General features: G+C 40.5%; 1 protein-coding gene across 1 annotated transcript in view; it reads left to right on the top strand.

Moving 5' to 3' along the window:
• Positions 1–14,730, top strand: part of VPS53 (VPS53 subunit of GARP complex) — a 156,173-nt gene that overhangs the window by 86,280 nt on the left and 55,163 nt on the right. Inside the window, exons 14-15 of the mRNA XM_075994275.1 lie at positions 10,503–10,745; positions 12,635–12,782. Coding sequence (XP_075850390.1) covers positions 10,503–10,745; positions 12,635–12,782 — 391 coding nt within the window. The remainder of the gene's footprint in view (positions 1–10,502; positions 10,746–12,634; positions 12,783–14,730) is intronic.

Here is a 14,730-nt window from a genome sequence, read left to right as displayed (position 1 = left end):
TCTCTTTGTTCTCCTTTAATCTTGAATAGCTCCTCATCTGTTCTTTGTTTTTCATGAACTTGAGACTTCTTTTTTTTGAGAGAGAGGGTCTTTTTTTTTTTTTTTTTTTAGACAGAGTCTCACTTTGTTGCCCAGGCCAGAATGAATGCTGTGGCATCAGCCTAGGTCACAGCAACCTCAATCTCCTGGGCTCAAGCAATCCTCCTGCCTCAGCCTCCCGAGTAGCTGGGACTACAGGCATGCGCCACTATGCCCAGCTAATTTTTTTGTATATATATTTTTAGTTTTGTATATATATTTTTAGTCAATTAATTTCTTTCTGTTTTTAGTAGAGACGGGGTATCGCTCAGGCTGGTTTCGAACTCCTGACCTTAAGCAATCTGCCTGCCTAAGCCTCCCAGAGTGCTAGGATTACAGACATGAGCCACCATGCCTGGCCAGAGAGTGGGTCTTTATTCAAGTGCGGTGGCACGATTCTAGCTCACTGCAGCCTCAAACTCCTGGGCTCAAGTGATCCTCTTGCCTCAGCCTCCTAAGTAGCTAGGAATGTAGGTGTGTGCTACCACACCTGGCTAATTTTTAAAGTTTTATTTTTTTAGAAACAGGGTCTTGCTGTGTTGCCCAGGCTGGTCACGAACTCCTGGCCTCAATTAATCCTCCTGCCTCAGCCCCGCAAAGTGCTAGGATTACAGGCATGAGCCACTGTGCCTGGCAACCTTGATACTTTTAAAGAATATTGACCAGCTATTTTGTACAAAACCCTCAATTTTCATTCATTTATTAATTTATTTTTTTAGGCAGAAACATTTATTTGCTATCTTATAACAATAATCTTAAGAGTTTAAGATTGCTTAAATCTTAAGCAGTTAAGATTGCATACTGGGATGCAGTTGCTTACTGAGATGATTTGCATTGGTTAATCTCTATACATAATTAGCTGACTCAAGTCATTTGAGAAAAATATGATATAAGTATAAAAATATTATTAATAGGTTATGTCTTCTTCTTGTTATTTCCTGTATATCACAAGGAAGGTTTAGTTGTAAAAAAATAATAATAAGTAAATGATACTATTATTTTAAACTGGAAATGCAATATAGTTCTTTTTTTTTTATTTCAGCATAGTATGGGGGTACAGATTTCAAGGTTTCAATAAATGACCATTACCCCCCAGCAATATAGTTCTTTATCTCATTAGATTTTCTGTAAAATAATACAGAACTTAATCCATAACCCAAGTACTTCAGGGGAAAGGAATGAGTATATATAATTTTTTTTCCAGAATATTACAGGGGCACAAATATTTTGGTTACATGAATTGCTTTTGTACTGCTTGAGTCAAAATTATAAGTGTGCCCATCACTCAAATAATGTGCATTGTACCCATTAGGTGTGATTCCCCCCATTCCCTCTTCTCCCCTCATTTTTTCTTGATTAAATCTATTTCTGTCAAGAATAGCATAAAAGTGACATTGTATCTTCTCAGTGCATTGTGTCAGGAAGCACATCATGTTGATTTGTCTCATTACTGCTGATAATTTTGATTACTTGCTTAAAGTGGTGCTTGCCAGCTTTCTCCACTTGGAAGTTACTATTTTTCTCTTTGTAATTAATAAGTATGTTGTGGGGGATACTTTGAAACTATGTAAATATCCTGTTTCTCATCACACTTTTTGCCCACTCATTTTAGCATCCCTTGATGATTCCTGCCTGAAGCAGTTATTTCTGTAGTGTTTGCCAAATGTTGATTGTCTATTTCCATCATTTCTTCTACATTTATTAATTGAAGTTCTACTGTAAGGAAGAGTTTTTTTTCTTCTCCCCCATTTGTTTTGTTTATTTATGTCAGTATGGACTCGTGGGTTCTCATTTTATTTTATGGATCATCCATTTGGTATAGTATATGCTTTTCACAAACTCCCGGCCTCCCAAGGTTTTTATAGAGCAGCCCACCACAGCCAAATGTCTTCACTGCCAAACAATGTGTTCATGTTCCAGTGTCTGTTGTTTTTGCGAGGAGGTATTAGCAAAGAAGGAAGACTCTTGCTCATCCCTGAAGCTTTGTCCACAGCCAGAGTACCTGTTGAGGGCCCTTCCATGTTCGAAGGCACATTTTGGAAAGGACAGGTTTCTGGAGCAGGCCAAGTGGACTGGAGACAGACAGATCTGTTCTCTGAGAGGAGGCCATGCTAAAGAACGCACTTAGGAGGGACCAGAAAGTGGCTCACACAGGGAGGAAAGCAGTAGCTGTGAGAAAGTTCTTGAGGGGAGTTCTCTGGGAAAGCATTTAGGTCCTGATTGCCCAGTCTTTTGTTAATGTTTCTGTCATGGGTTTAGCAGATTCTTGTTTCCAAATATGTTTCAGGGGTAAACCAAAATATTAAAAGAATGTTCCAAGTAGAAACACTACATGAAACAATGTTGCTATTCACCTATTTGATTTTATACATTGCTTCTATGCATTTCATGCCTAATTACAAAGTACTTCATATTAAAATCCTAGAAAATGGGCTGGCTGTGGTGGTTCACACTTGTAATCCTAGCACTTTGGGAGGCTGAAGTGGGAGGGTCACTTGAGGCCAGGAGTTCAAGACCAGCCTGAGCAAGAGCAAGACACTGTCTCTACAAAAAAATAGAAAAATTAGCCAGATATAGTGGTACACACCTATAATCCCAACTAATCAGGAGGTTGAGGGAGGAGGATCACTGGAGCCCAGGAATTTGAGGTTGTAGTGAGCTGTGATGACTACTACTATGCTCTAGCCCAGGCGACAGAATGAGACCCTGTCTCAAAAAATAAAATCCCAGAAAATGAACTTTGTGTAATAGCCTCTGCATTATCAGATGCAACCCCTCCTCCCACCCCCTAAAAGAGTTTGTCTTGTGAAGGCCCCATTGCCCTCCTCCCCTCTACTCACTGGGCGTGTCCGGCAGGCACACAGAAGGGCAGTGGTTACTATCACTGCTCAGACCTTGGAGAGCACCTTGTCTTCTGCATTCAAAAAGTTTCCTCCCAGGAATTTAATAAGACACCCCTGAGGAGTGGACAAAAATGTTATTTGCCTGTAACAATCTCAGAGCAACCCACCTGGATGACTATTTTCAGCCAAAGCCTCATTTTCTCTTATCAGCCCAAATTTTTATTTTCAAAAGGCTTAAAAGTTATTGGGTCCAGGGTTCAAAGCGCATGTCTGATATAACCACATCCTTTCCCTAAACCTACCTGGTCTGAAGAGTCATTTTTCTGAATTATTACAATTCTGGCGTCCACTGTCTTCACGTGGCCTGGAGTTATACAAAGTACACTCATTGTTCATGAGACTTTGGGCAAAGAGCCAGACCCCACTCACTTCGGGACTCTCCATTTCTCTATGAAGGATGTAGTGCTGGCCGCTCAGCCTGCCATTGGCCTCCCCAGGATGTTTCCACTGCACGAGGGAGGGAGCAGAAGCTACTCAGAGAACTGCGTAGGTTGTGCTGTTGTCGCTCCAGAATAAACAGCAAGAACTTGAAGCAGAAAATAGAGTTAAAGAACTCCATTTCCTCATCTGTCAAAAGAAAGAATCAGACAAAGTCATGCCTAAAGCAGTGGTTATTAACCTTTTAAAAGTCACAGATTCCTGTGAGCTAGCCTGATGCCACAGCACTGTAGTAAAAAAAAAAAAAAAAAAAAAAAGTCATAGATCTTTTTAAGAACCCAATGAAGGCCATAGACCTTCTTGTCAAAAAAAATCCACATATACCTACACATTACGATGAGTGTAATTTCAAGGAGTTCTAGGAATCCCTTCCTCCCTTCAGTCAGAGAATCCTGAGGCTGGGGAAGGAAGTCAGGTAGGACTGATTTTGTGCAATTTACTACTCTTAGTGTAGCTCTGACTCAGAAATCTGTAAGGGAGGAAAATCTGAGACCATTCACAAGCTCCCAGATGACAGAGACTCAACACAGTGTAGTGGAAAGAGCTTGGGCCTGCTGCCACGCGGACCTGGATGTGAAGCCTTGCACTTAATGGCCCAGGACCTCGAGCATGCCACTTACCCTCTCCAAGTTTACTTTATCCCTTCTACGATGACAGTAGTAATGCCCACCTCACAGGCTTTGTGGCGAGGATGAAACGTGATGACATATTGGCCCTTGGCACACATACATGGTGCTCAGGGACTGTGCCCGCCCAACCTTCCCTCTGATGTGGTTCAGGACTCCTATGTGGGTGAGTGGCCTTATCAGTGGTTCCAGCTTTCTGTTGGGCTTGGCATGGGGTCTACCCTCTCACCTCCCTCGGCTCCCACCTCCCAGGGAAAGTTCTGGCAGCACTTTCCCCAGCCAAAAGTCAGACAGCCATAGGACAACTGCAAAGCCAGGGAGGAGGCAGGAAAATGGGATGTCTCTGTGCCACATCTTTGGTAGGCTGGACTAAGCTGTCCGTACATGCTTGAAATGGCTTTCTGGCTTCTCAATTTTTATTATGTTCAAGGAGGAAGTTAATATATCTCTTACTTGTGGGAATGTGTAGTGATTTCTTTTGGCTGACTCTTGCAGAAGAGATTTCTGCATGCCACTTTCTTCACTCCATTCTGTGTATTCTCAGTCAGCGAAGTCATTGGTGACTCCATGTCTGACCATTTTTCTGAGTTCCTTCTAATAACTTTTGTTAAAATAGAGCCCCTGCCTTTCCCAGTTTCATCAAGCCTAGAATCTCTCTGAAGTACTTTCAATTAGTTTCAAACTTATAGGAGAATTACAAGGATTGTATGTAGAGCTCCTGTATATCCTTCATCCAGATTTCTCAATTAACAATTCTCTTTTCCTCCCCTGTCTCACATAGTGGCTCACAAATGTGTGCACATGTGTACTTTTTTCCTGAACCATTTGAATTCTCAAGTTGCAGACAGGATGCCCCACTACTCCTTAATAGTTCAGTGTATATTTCCTAGAAACAAGGACACAATCTACAATACCACAGAACAGCCATCAAAATCAGGAAATTAACATTGATGCAATATTACCATTTAATCCATAGACTCCATTCTGTTTCCCCAGTTGTCCAATCATGTTTTATAAAAGAAATCCAGGATCACAGACTGCATTTATTTGTCATGTCTCTTTGGTCTCTTTCAATGCAGAATAATAACTCTTTCTTTGTCTATCATGACCTTGAAATTTTTGAAGAGTACTGGCTAATTTCTTTGTGGAATGTCCCTCATTTTGAGTTTATCTGATGTTTCCTCATGATTTATAATTTATACAGAAGTCGTGCTGTGTTCTTAGTAATTTATGTCAGGAGGCACAAAATATCAGTTTGTCCCATAACTTATGATATTCATTTTTGTTACTTAGTTTAGATGTTGTCTCTACCAAGTATCTCTATTTATTAGTAAGTAGTTAATAAATGTTGGGAGAAATGTTGAAACTGTATCAATAGCCTTTTCCTCATCTTTCACTTACTTATTTTTCCACCCATTAATGAATCTTGCCTGAATCATTTATTACTAAAATGGTTGACAAATGGTGATTTTTCTAACTCCATCATTTCTTCTGCCTTTATTAGTTGGCATTCTACTTTAAGAAAAAGCTTTCACTTCTCATGTATACATACATACATATATATATGTGGCTATGTAGATATCAGCATAGACTTGTGGATTCAATAGGTTATAAGCATTACTATCTTTTTTCTTTCTATTTTATATTGGAATAAATTTATATCTATAGAAAAATTTCACAAATAGTACAAATTTCCCATGTTCCTTCACCCCGCTTCCCCTAATGTTAACATCTTATATAATCCCAGAAGAGTTATCAAAACTAGCAAGTTAACATTGGTACAACACTATTTACTAATCTCCAGAGCATTGAATTTCACCAGTTTTTCCACTAATGTCCTTTTGTTCTTCCAGGATCCATCATTATTTATTTTAATGCTCAAATTGTCATTGATTTGGTCAGTAGGAGCCTCTTTAAGCCAATTCTTCACCCTTTTCACTTGCCCCTCTCATTTTTTGAGCACATCCTTCCTCTCTGGCACAAGCAAATATGCCAAGCTTATCTTGTGCTTTCATAACCCAGCTCTGGAGTCTTCTGTTTTCTCAAGGATCCCTTGTTCATTTGGTGGAGAATGCTATTTAGAAACCAGGTTCTGGGCATCAGGTGTGCTCATTGCTGCTCAGGTGTCATTGCTTCTAGGTCCTCTGGCTGAGGGAGCTAAGAAGATTATCTATGTATGTATAAACATTCACATAATATACACTTCACATGCATCTGTATCTATTTTTATACCTATTCGTGTATTAAAACCCATGAGTTTACGCTGATAACTCCAATTCTAATCTAACACCACAGGGTTTATTTTAGCCTCCTCCTTTCCATGTTGGTAACTACCCTCTACAACAGCAAGGAACTTGGCTCCCAATAAATATCCTCAGTATGTTTACTTATTTGCTCCATTTGCCTCAATGTAACTGAGGCAAGCCAAACCTTGGCGCTCCAACCTCACTGGCCACACCAAAGCCCAGTCCTCAGCTCCAAGAAAAAGGGAAGTGGAAGGGATAAAAATTAGCGTGAGTATCCTTGAGTCAACAAGTTCTATAACTTTCTGGGGCTCTTAAGCTGCTTTGTTCTTGCTTACCTCCCTTGCTGCTCTTCTGACTACTATCTTCCTCTTCCGATGCCTCACTACCTTACTTTCCAATTAGAATATTTTCCTACAAATGCTGATTGCAGATCAAGCAGAAGAAACTGCCTTGGTCATCCATGGGTAAGCCCAGTCTGCAGTGAGATTTTCTTTTTCTTCATTTTAACATTTACGTCTACTGATACCACTCAACCATCATCTTTATTCATAGTGCATATAATTTATCAGTGGAACTCCCAACAGCACTTCACATGCCACCCTAAAAGACTTATATAGTTCTTGGGTACAAAACTCAAGCTGTAGGGAAGAGGGTAAAAGAAACCACACATCTATGACATGTTTCTTTAAGTTGAAGGGAAAGTAAATGATAGCAGTAATAACCATACAACTGTGTAGTGCTTTACAGCTTCGAAATTAGATCACGGTATAGTGGATAGAGGTTGGGTCAGACCCAAGTTCAGATCCCAACTCCAATAAATTCTGTGACCTTGGGGAATGCTTCATATTCTCAACTTTAGTCTGTTCATCTATAAAGTGGGGATAACAATGCCTTCTACTCAGGGCTGTTGTGAGGATTAAATGGGATTGCATTTATAACGCACCCAGCACAGTGCCTACTTTACAGGCTTGCAGCCTGGTGGGGAAGAGAGAGAGTGAAAAGACTGTGGTACACAGCATTAAGGGATGGTGGTATGACTAGTTTGGTATGGGAATACAGAAGAGTACATAAATCAAACTGAAGGTCAGAATTTTCTCAGTTTGTATCTCCTACTTCATCCAAACCTCTCTCCCCTTCCCATCTTCTCTTCCTCACACAGACATGCTGGGCTCACTTCTGCCTTGTGCTTTTATTCTCTCACCCGAATCTGCTGCAGAACTTTCTCTCGAGCTTCCTCTGTTATTTCCTTTGTCTAAACCAGATTGTTCGTATTGTCTGTACTACAAAATTAGCATTTTGTTGCTGTCTTGAAATCTATATATTATAAATATGTAGGGCCAATCTCCCCAAATAGGTCTAAACCTTCAAATGGGCAGAGATCGTGTCTTAACCCCTGCAGCACCTAGCTCAGGACTTGACCCTTTATAAATACTCGATTATACTTGCTTTAGGGCCTAGAAAGCACCTCCTTATAATTCCATTCCGCAGGTCATTGTGCTGTACAGCCCTTTCTCCAGTAGTCAAGCAAAAAGATCTTGTCAAAACTCAGGGTAGTGTTTAGTGCCTGGAAGAAATCACAACCTTTTTTTTTTTTAAGTTGAATTCATTTGCATCTTATACTTAGAGCCCACTGAGCCTTCCACATAGTAAGTGCTCAACCAGTATTTGGTTGGATTGGATCATCTGTCCAAAGCTAATGAACCTTACCCATTCCCATTGGGGTAACTTGTACTCTTCTGTGAAACACTGATGACTTATTTCCTAATGTCTTATGTGGTAGTGAATGCTGATGCAAAGTGGAAGATGGAAGAGGAAGGAAGGTCTCCCTGACTGTTTTATTTCTCATCCACTCTAGAGAACGATGTCAAAAGTAACCCAATAGACATTCTGCAAAATGTAGCTCTTTAGAGGTTTTTAAAGTGGAAATTTTTTTTATGCTCTATGATCATAATTAATTTATGATCTTACTCACTGGGTTGGCTCTGAAATAGGAAGGGGAAGTATCCATCTTCTAGGGGAATAGATGAGTAATTAAAGCAAAAACACTTCAGAGCTCTGGGCCCTGTTTTGGTTGGCACTGTTGTTTCAGAGATTAGAATCTCTCATAAGAAGACTGGTGGAATCTTTGCCTTCTGTTACATGTTCTCTTCCACTGCACCAGCCCCCATCTCATCTCCACTTTCCCAGCCCTCCATTCCCATCCCTTAGGAACAGAGTGTGGAGATTGATCAGCTAAGTGTGAATGGGTCACCGGCATGAAGATTCACCCCACACGTGGGCATGAGGGGAGCCCGGGGGGCAGCAGAAGTGGCATAAACATCATTCTTGTTCTCAGGGAGCTTATGATAACACACAGGCAACAGAAGAGTCTCCTTTCACCTTTGGTACTAACTTGAGCTTATTAGAGGTGACTGGCTGGAGGACTGTCTCAAGAAGGATTCCAGAATTAAAAGAAAGATCAGTGAAAAGGGGGGGTCGTTGTTAATTAGCACTGCCTGCTGTGGGCCCAGGATGGGAGAAGGTTGGCATGTTTCTTGAGTACATTATGTCCTTACGTTGCATAGTAAAATTAAAAAAAAAAAAAAAAGCATCAGGGAGTGACAGATGGTAGAAGTCCCAACTGAGAGATAGGCTTGGTATGAGTTCACATTGTGTGGGTGAGATGAGCCAAGCTAGGGTAAGTAGGGAGGTGGCCGGAGAGTGTGTTGGCCAGGGAGGCGTACAGGCAACGGCCCAGGAGGAGGTGGAGCCTTTGAGAGGCGACTCTGGCTGGAGTGTGGGGTCAGCTGTGGGGAAGAGGCGGGAGATTCGATGGAAAAGTGAGGGGAAGAGAGGTTGTGAGAAATAGGGGCGGTGACTGTGAAGCTTTCCAAGGTCAACTAATGAGATCCTTCCCCCCGCTTTCTGACCATCAACACGGACAAAGACCTAGCCTAGGTCTGAAGTTCTTTAAGGGCAGAGTGGCCACATCTGGATATAATAAACTTTCAGTAACAAAAGCTCTTGAGAAGAATGCCAGTTTTCTCCTATTCCTGCTCGTTCATGGTGTGTGTGTTTCTTGTCTTTTTCTCCCTGACTATTATATAAATACATTTTTAAAACACAGCTGGATTCCTGTATCCCTACATAGCAACCTGAAAAGATGCAAAATGTTAAGGGTGGTGGCTACTCCTCCCATTTTCACACCGCCCAGCTGTGTAAAGAGCAATTACTACAGCCCTTTTGGATTCTAACCGTTGGTGACTCAATGTGACTGAGACAAATTCAGGGATGTTTGAATGGGAAATGGGAGAAAAACATAACCATCATCCCCACCATGCCTGGGACAAGCCTGTAACTGCTCATACCCTCTCTTTTCCTAAGACTTTTTTACACCTCTGATTCTGGACATTCTAAGAAAATAAAAACACATTAAAGGAGAAGGAAAGAATTGGAATATTTTTTACAGACTCCCTTTGTTTGGTCATCTATCTTGGACACAGGTTCATAATGTCTAAATATTTTCTGACTTCATAAACTTTGTGTTTTAGGAAGTAAAGTGGTTAAAAGCATGAGGCTTAGAGCTAGGCTGCTTGGTTGTGGGTCCTGGCTCTCCCACTTTCTTGCTGTATGACTTTGGACAAGGCACTTAACTTTTCTCTACCTAACTCTTTGAAAATGAGGATAGGAGTAGTACCTACTTCAAAAGGTTATTGTGAGAAGTAAATAAAGTTGGATGAGATGGTGCTCATAAAATGATCACCTCTAATGACATTCCACATAATTTAGGGTCCATTTAGGACCCTAAATTATTATTTAGGGTTTCCATTTGCGGAAAAGGGAAATGGTCTAATATGGTAGTAGGACCAGTATGCCTACTTAAATGGTAGATTCTAGGCTCAGCTCTGCCACTAAATTGTGTGATAAACTTTCTAGGACTTAATTTTCTCATCTTTTAGAGGGGCTAGTAATATCCTGTCTTACTCAGAGAGTTTTAGGTCAAATGTGATAATGGTAAAAATTTATAAAACAACACATAAATGCCAAATGTTATTGCTGCTGTTATTGTAGGAGTGGTGGTGGTGGTGAATGATGATGATATTGATAAAAATGAATCCAGTTTTAAAAGCATTAGGCATGATTATTTGTGTCAGTAATTTATGTACATTGCAAAACACATTAGCTTTATCTTTCTTGAAGTAAACTAATATTTTAGGTTTTCTTTTTCCTAGGAACCTTGGAGAACTGATAGATCGGTTCGTGGCTGATTTCAAAGCCCAGGGGCCACCTAAGCCCAACACTGACGAAGGCGGTGCCGTGCTCCCCAGCTGTGCTGACCTTTTTGTCTACTACAAGAAGTGCATGGTGCAGTGCTCTCAGCTCAGTACGGGGGAGCCAATGATCGCTCTGACCACCATCTTCCAGAAGTACCTCCGAGAATACGCCTGGAAAATCCTCTCTGGCAACCTGCCCAAGTGAGTCCTGTTCTTCGTGGTCTGAGCAGTGAAGTTAGATCCAGATATACCTAAATATGGGAATCTTTAAGGAAATCCACTCTGAGGTTGTTTACTGAACTACTAAGAGCATCAGGGGAGGAAAGCACTGTTACTGAGTTCCCAAGGGTCTGCAACTATTTCCTCTCTAATGACATTCCACAGCTGATCAAGACCATTAGAGGAAATGCCCATACTGGCTGCCATTGTAGGTCAAATCTTACTGCAGTAGACTCAAGGGAATCAATCCTATTATATCTGTATCTAATTGACATGGATTCAACTATAGGTACTTGGCAAAAAAATATACAGTTATGGTAGAAATAACTATTAAGTAGCATAAGCAATTTCATTCAAGCCTCATTCAATGAGACTGTGCCTAATTAGACATGAGGAATGAATCTGCTCTTCTCTCAGGCTGGTTAGGTTCCCAAGTCTCTCTTATGGTATATGCACTTGCTGTGCTGGACAGAGCCTAATGTTTAAAGATGCCATAGGATTTGGGCAGAGGGCATTGCATAGCACAGCTCCTAATTTTGATGACTCTACTGTATTATTCTGGGACATTAGAATATTGTTGGATTGCTTATTACTTGAAATAAGTGGGTCACTCAACTAGGATTTTAGAGATGTTTTGGTTATATAGCAATTTTAACTGTAATAGAATATGACCTAAAGTAATGCTTCTAAATTTAGTATTTCCAAATCATCCCCAAAACAATTTTAACAGTTCTAGCATTAATTTCTGTCATTGTCACTAAAATATGTCATATATGGGAGTTTTACATTTTTCGGAAGAAAGAAGATAAAATCCTATGTTCTCTGGGAGATATGAAGTGACAGGTATGTTTTACTAATGAGAACTTCTTTGACTGTGATAAAAATTATTTAAAAATTTTTAATAACTTTTGCCCTGATTATATCAAGATAATATAAGTTTATTATAGCTTAGAAAACACAGACAAGCCCAAAGAAGAAAATAAAAATCATATGCAATCTCACTACCCAGAGAAAACTTCTTTAACTTCTTGGTATATAATTTTCCATTTTTTATTCATATATATACACATACATAATACGTATGATATATGTGCTTCTGTTTAACAAAATTGAGACTATTCTGCTTGTCATTTTATAACCTGGTACTTTCACTTAACATCATCCTTGACATTTTCCCATGTGTGTTAAGAGTCCCAACAGGAAATGAATGGCATACTCGGCTGGGATCTTGTCGGTAAAGAGACTATTTAAAGAAATGGGGGCAAGGTGAAAGGAACCTACAGAGGACTCTGAGGCATGCAAATACTAGTGGGTAATTGTTACTACCTTAGAACTCATTTGGGAGCTAGGGCTACCCTCAAAAATCCATAGTCATAAGAGGATGTGCAGTGCGTTTTGGTCTCTTGAAGCAATTAGGGCCTTGGGCAGGAACCATGTGTTAACATTCACTTATGTCCTCCTCCACAAGCACACATATAAATTCCCATGCAGACTTTTCTTAACTGAGAATAACAGTTGTGGAGCTAGCTTTTGTGCTACAGTCGATCCTAAATGAGTTCCACATATCAGGAAATTCCAAGCTAAAGAGAGAGGCGGCTCAGCAGCCTTCTCTGCGAGTATCAGATCATAGTCAATGTAACTAATTACTGGCTGACTCTTGGAATCACCCCTTCCTATTTCTGATGGTGAGAGGATCTAAACAGAGGGTAGTCAAGGTGAGGTCAAAAGGAAAAGAATTCATTGTATATGGTTTAATTTGGGCCATGTCCAGCCTTTCCTTCCCCCTTTTCTTTGTCTTAAAATGTGCAGTTTCCAGTTCAGGAAGCAAATTAGAAGTTCTAGCCTGACTAGTTCCTGTTCCTTTTCCTTAGAACCACAACCAGCAGTGGAGGGCTGACCATCAGCAGCCTCCTCAAGGAAAAGGAGGGCTCAGAAGTAGCCAAGTTCACCCTAGAGGAGCTCTGCCTCATCTGCAGCATCCTGAGCACAGCAGAGTACTGTCTGGCCACCACCCAGCAGGTGAGCTGTCCCGGCTGCCCCCTCACCACCTCCTTTCCCTGAACTATCTGAGCCACATAGCTCAGTAAGTAAGAGTATAAGCACCTAACTAGGCCACATACAACCTTGGGTAGACCAGTTGGCCTCCCACTGAGGAAAACTCACTGTCCAGCCAGAAGACTACCCAGGCAGCTGTCTTACAGAAGGGCCTTGTTAAAAGGAGACGGGGCAAGAAAGTATGACTGGTCTCCTCCCTGGAGTTGTGTAAGCCACTCAGAGAGGGCATGACCTCTTGAAAGTAGGTCAGTAGCACTGTCTCCCATATGAGAAAAGCAGTAAGAAACTAGATGGTACTGGGACCCAGCCTCTGGTGGCAGTGAGTCACTGGCAGTTATTCCATTCTCAGATGTGTTACTAAGCTAAGCAAAATCCTTTGGGCTTTTATGTGTCTCCTATTTACGTGGCATTCTTAATCTGCCCAAACAAACAACCATTGTTTGGGATGCTGACGTTCAGAAGCTGGGAAGCAGGAAGGAATGATGCCTCTCCTAGAGCCCCCCAAATGGCAATAGTTTGGCAAACTGATTTAGCAGAAGGAAGACCCAGAATAACTTTCCATTCAGCCTTAGACATGGGATTAAAAGTTCCTTTTCACATTTGGTCTGGGAGTCACCTAAGGTCAGGAGGAAGAAAATAATTTGGGACAGTTCAGCTCTTCCACCCTCTTTGTGTTTATTATTTACACACTTTTAGATCATAGGAAGACAATCATAAATGATAGTTCAGACAGTACAACTTGGAGCTTTTGTGAGTCGGGGCGAGAATATAGGAGGCTGCTGCATAGGAAGTTTGCCTGCAAGAGCTCCACAGCTGAGGCCAAGCCAGCCAGAGGCGGAGACAGCAGCATGCTCTCCTTGGGGATCTGGTCACTTTGAGTTTTATGTAAAGGTTTGACCTTGGAGTTAGAGGCAGTAATCCAGTTAGCCCCAAGGACCCCCCAGGGCAGGACAGCAATATCTTTGAGGACCTCCAAGGCAGGGGTCCCAGAGTACTTTGATGAAGAATCATTGTTTAACTGTGTGTGTGTGTGTGTGTGCGGGCACGCAGAAAGACAAAGATACATACAAACATGGTATTTTAAAAGTAAAATAACCATAGCCCCCCCCAAAATAAAAATAATCGCTCTTAATCACCCTCAGATAATCATAATAGCAATTGAGAGTATTTTTTTCCAATTGTTTTTCATAAACATAGTTCTGTGTGTTATAATCTTAATTGACTTTTATATCCTTTTATTGTTATTAGTGTCATAGCATTAGCTTTTTTTCTGTTGCTAAATGTCTATTAAATCATTGTTTATAGCCATATAATATTCCATTAAGGGACTATATCAGAAATTATTTAGCAGCAATCCTGGTAATTTTTTATGCTGCTTCAAATTTTTGGTTTTATAAATAATCCTACAAAATATGTCTTTTTGAATATAGCATCTTAAATGGTTTGCATTATTTTTCTAGAATAGATTCTTTAGAAATTCTGGAAGTATTTGTGGGTACTTTTATTTAGTGAAAATTATTTTTATTGATTATAAAAGTAAATACATGCTTAGCACCTATATTGTGATCTCTAAGTACCATTTTCCACTAAAAAGAACCAGAGATTCCTGGAGAAATGATTAATTCCAGATCTAGGTCAGGAAATGTACAAGATGAACATAGAACATCATGTCATACAAAAAGCAAGAAAAACATCAAAGACATTGTGTCATCTCAAAAGACTCAGAAACGATAGTGGGTTGAATTGTGCCCTCCCCTTAAATATTTCCAAGTCCTAGGCCCTAGTACCTACAAATGTGACCTTATTTGGAAATAAGGTCTTTGCAAATGTAATTAAGTATCTCAAGATGAGGTCATCCTGGGCTTTGGATGGCCCTTATCTAATGACTGTTGTCCTTAGAAAAGAGAAAAAA

The sequence above is a fragment of the Microcebus murinus genome, chromosome 18, assembly GCF_040939455.1.
Source record: "Microcebus murinus isolate Inina chromosome 18, M.murinus_Inina_mat1.0, whole genome shotgun sequence".
In the NCBI taxonomy this organism is placed as follows: Eukaryota; Metazoa; Chordata; class Mammalia; order Primates; family Cheirogaleidae; genus Microcebus; species Microcebus murinus.
This window is presented reverse-complemented; position numbering and strand designations above follow the sequence as displayed.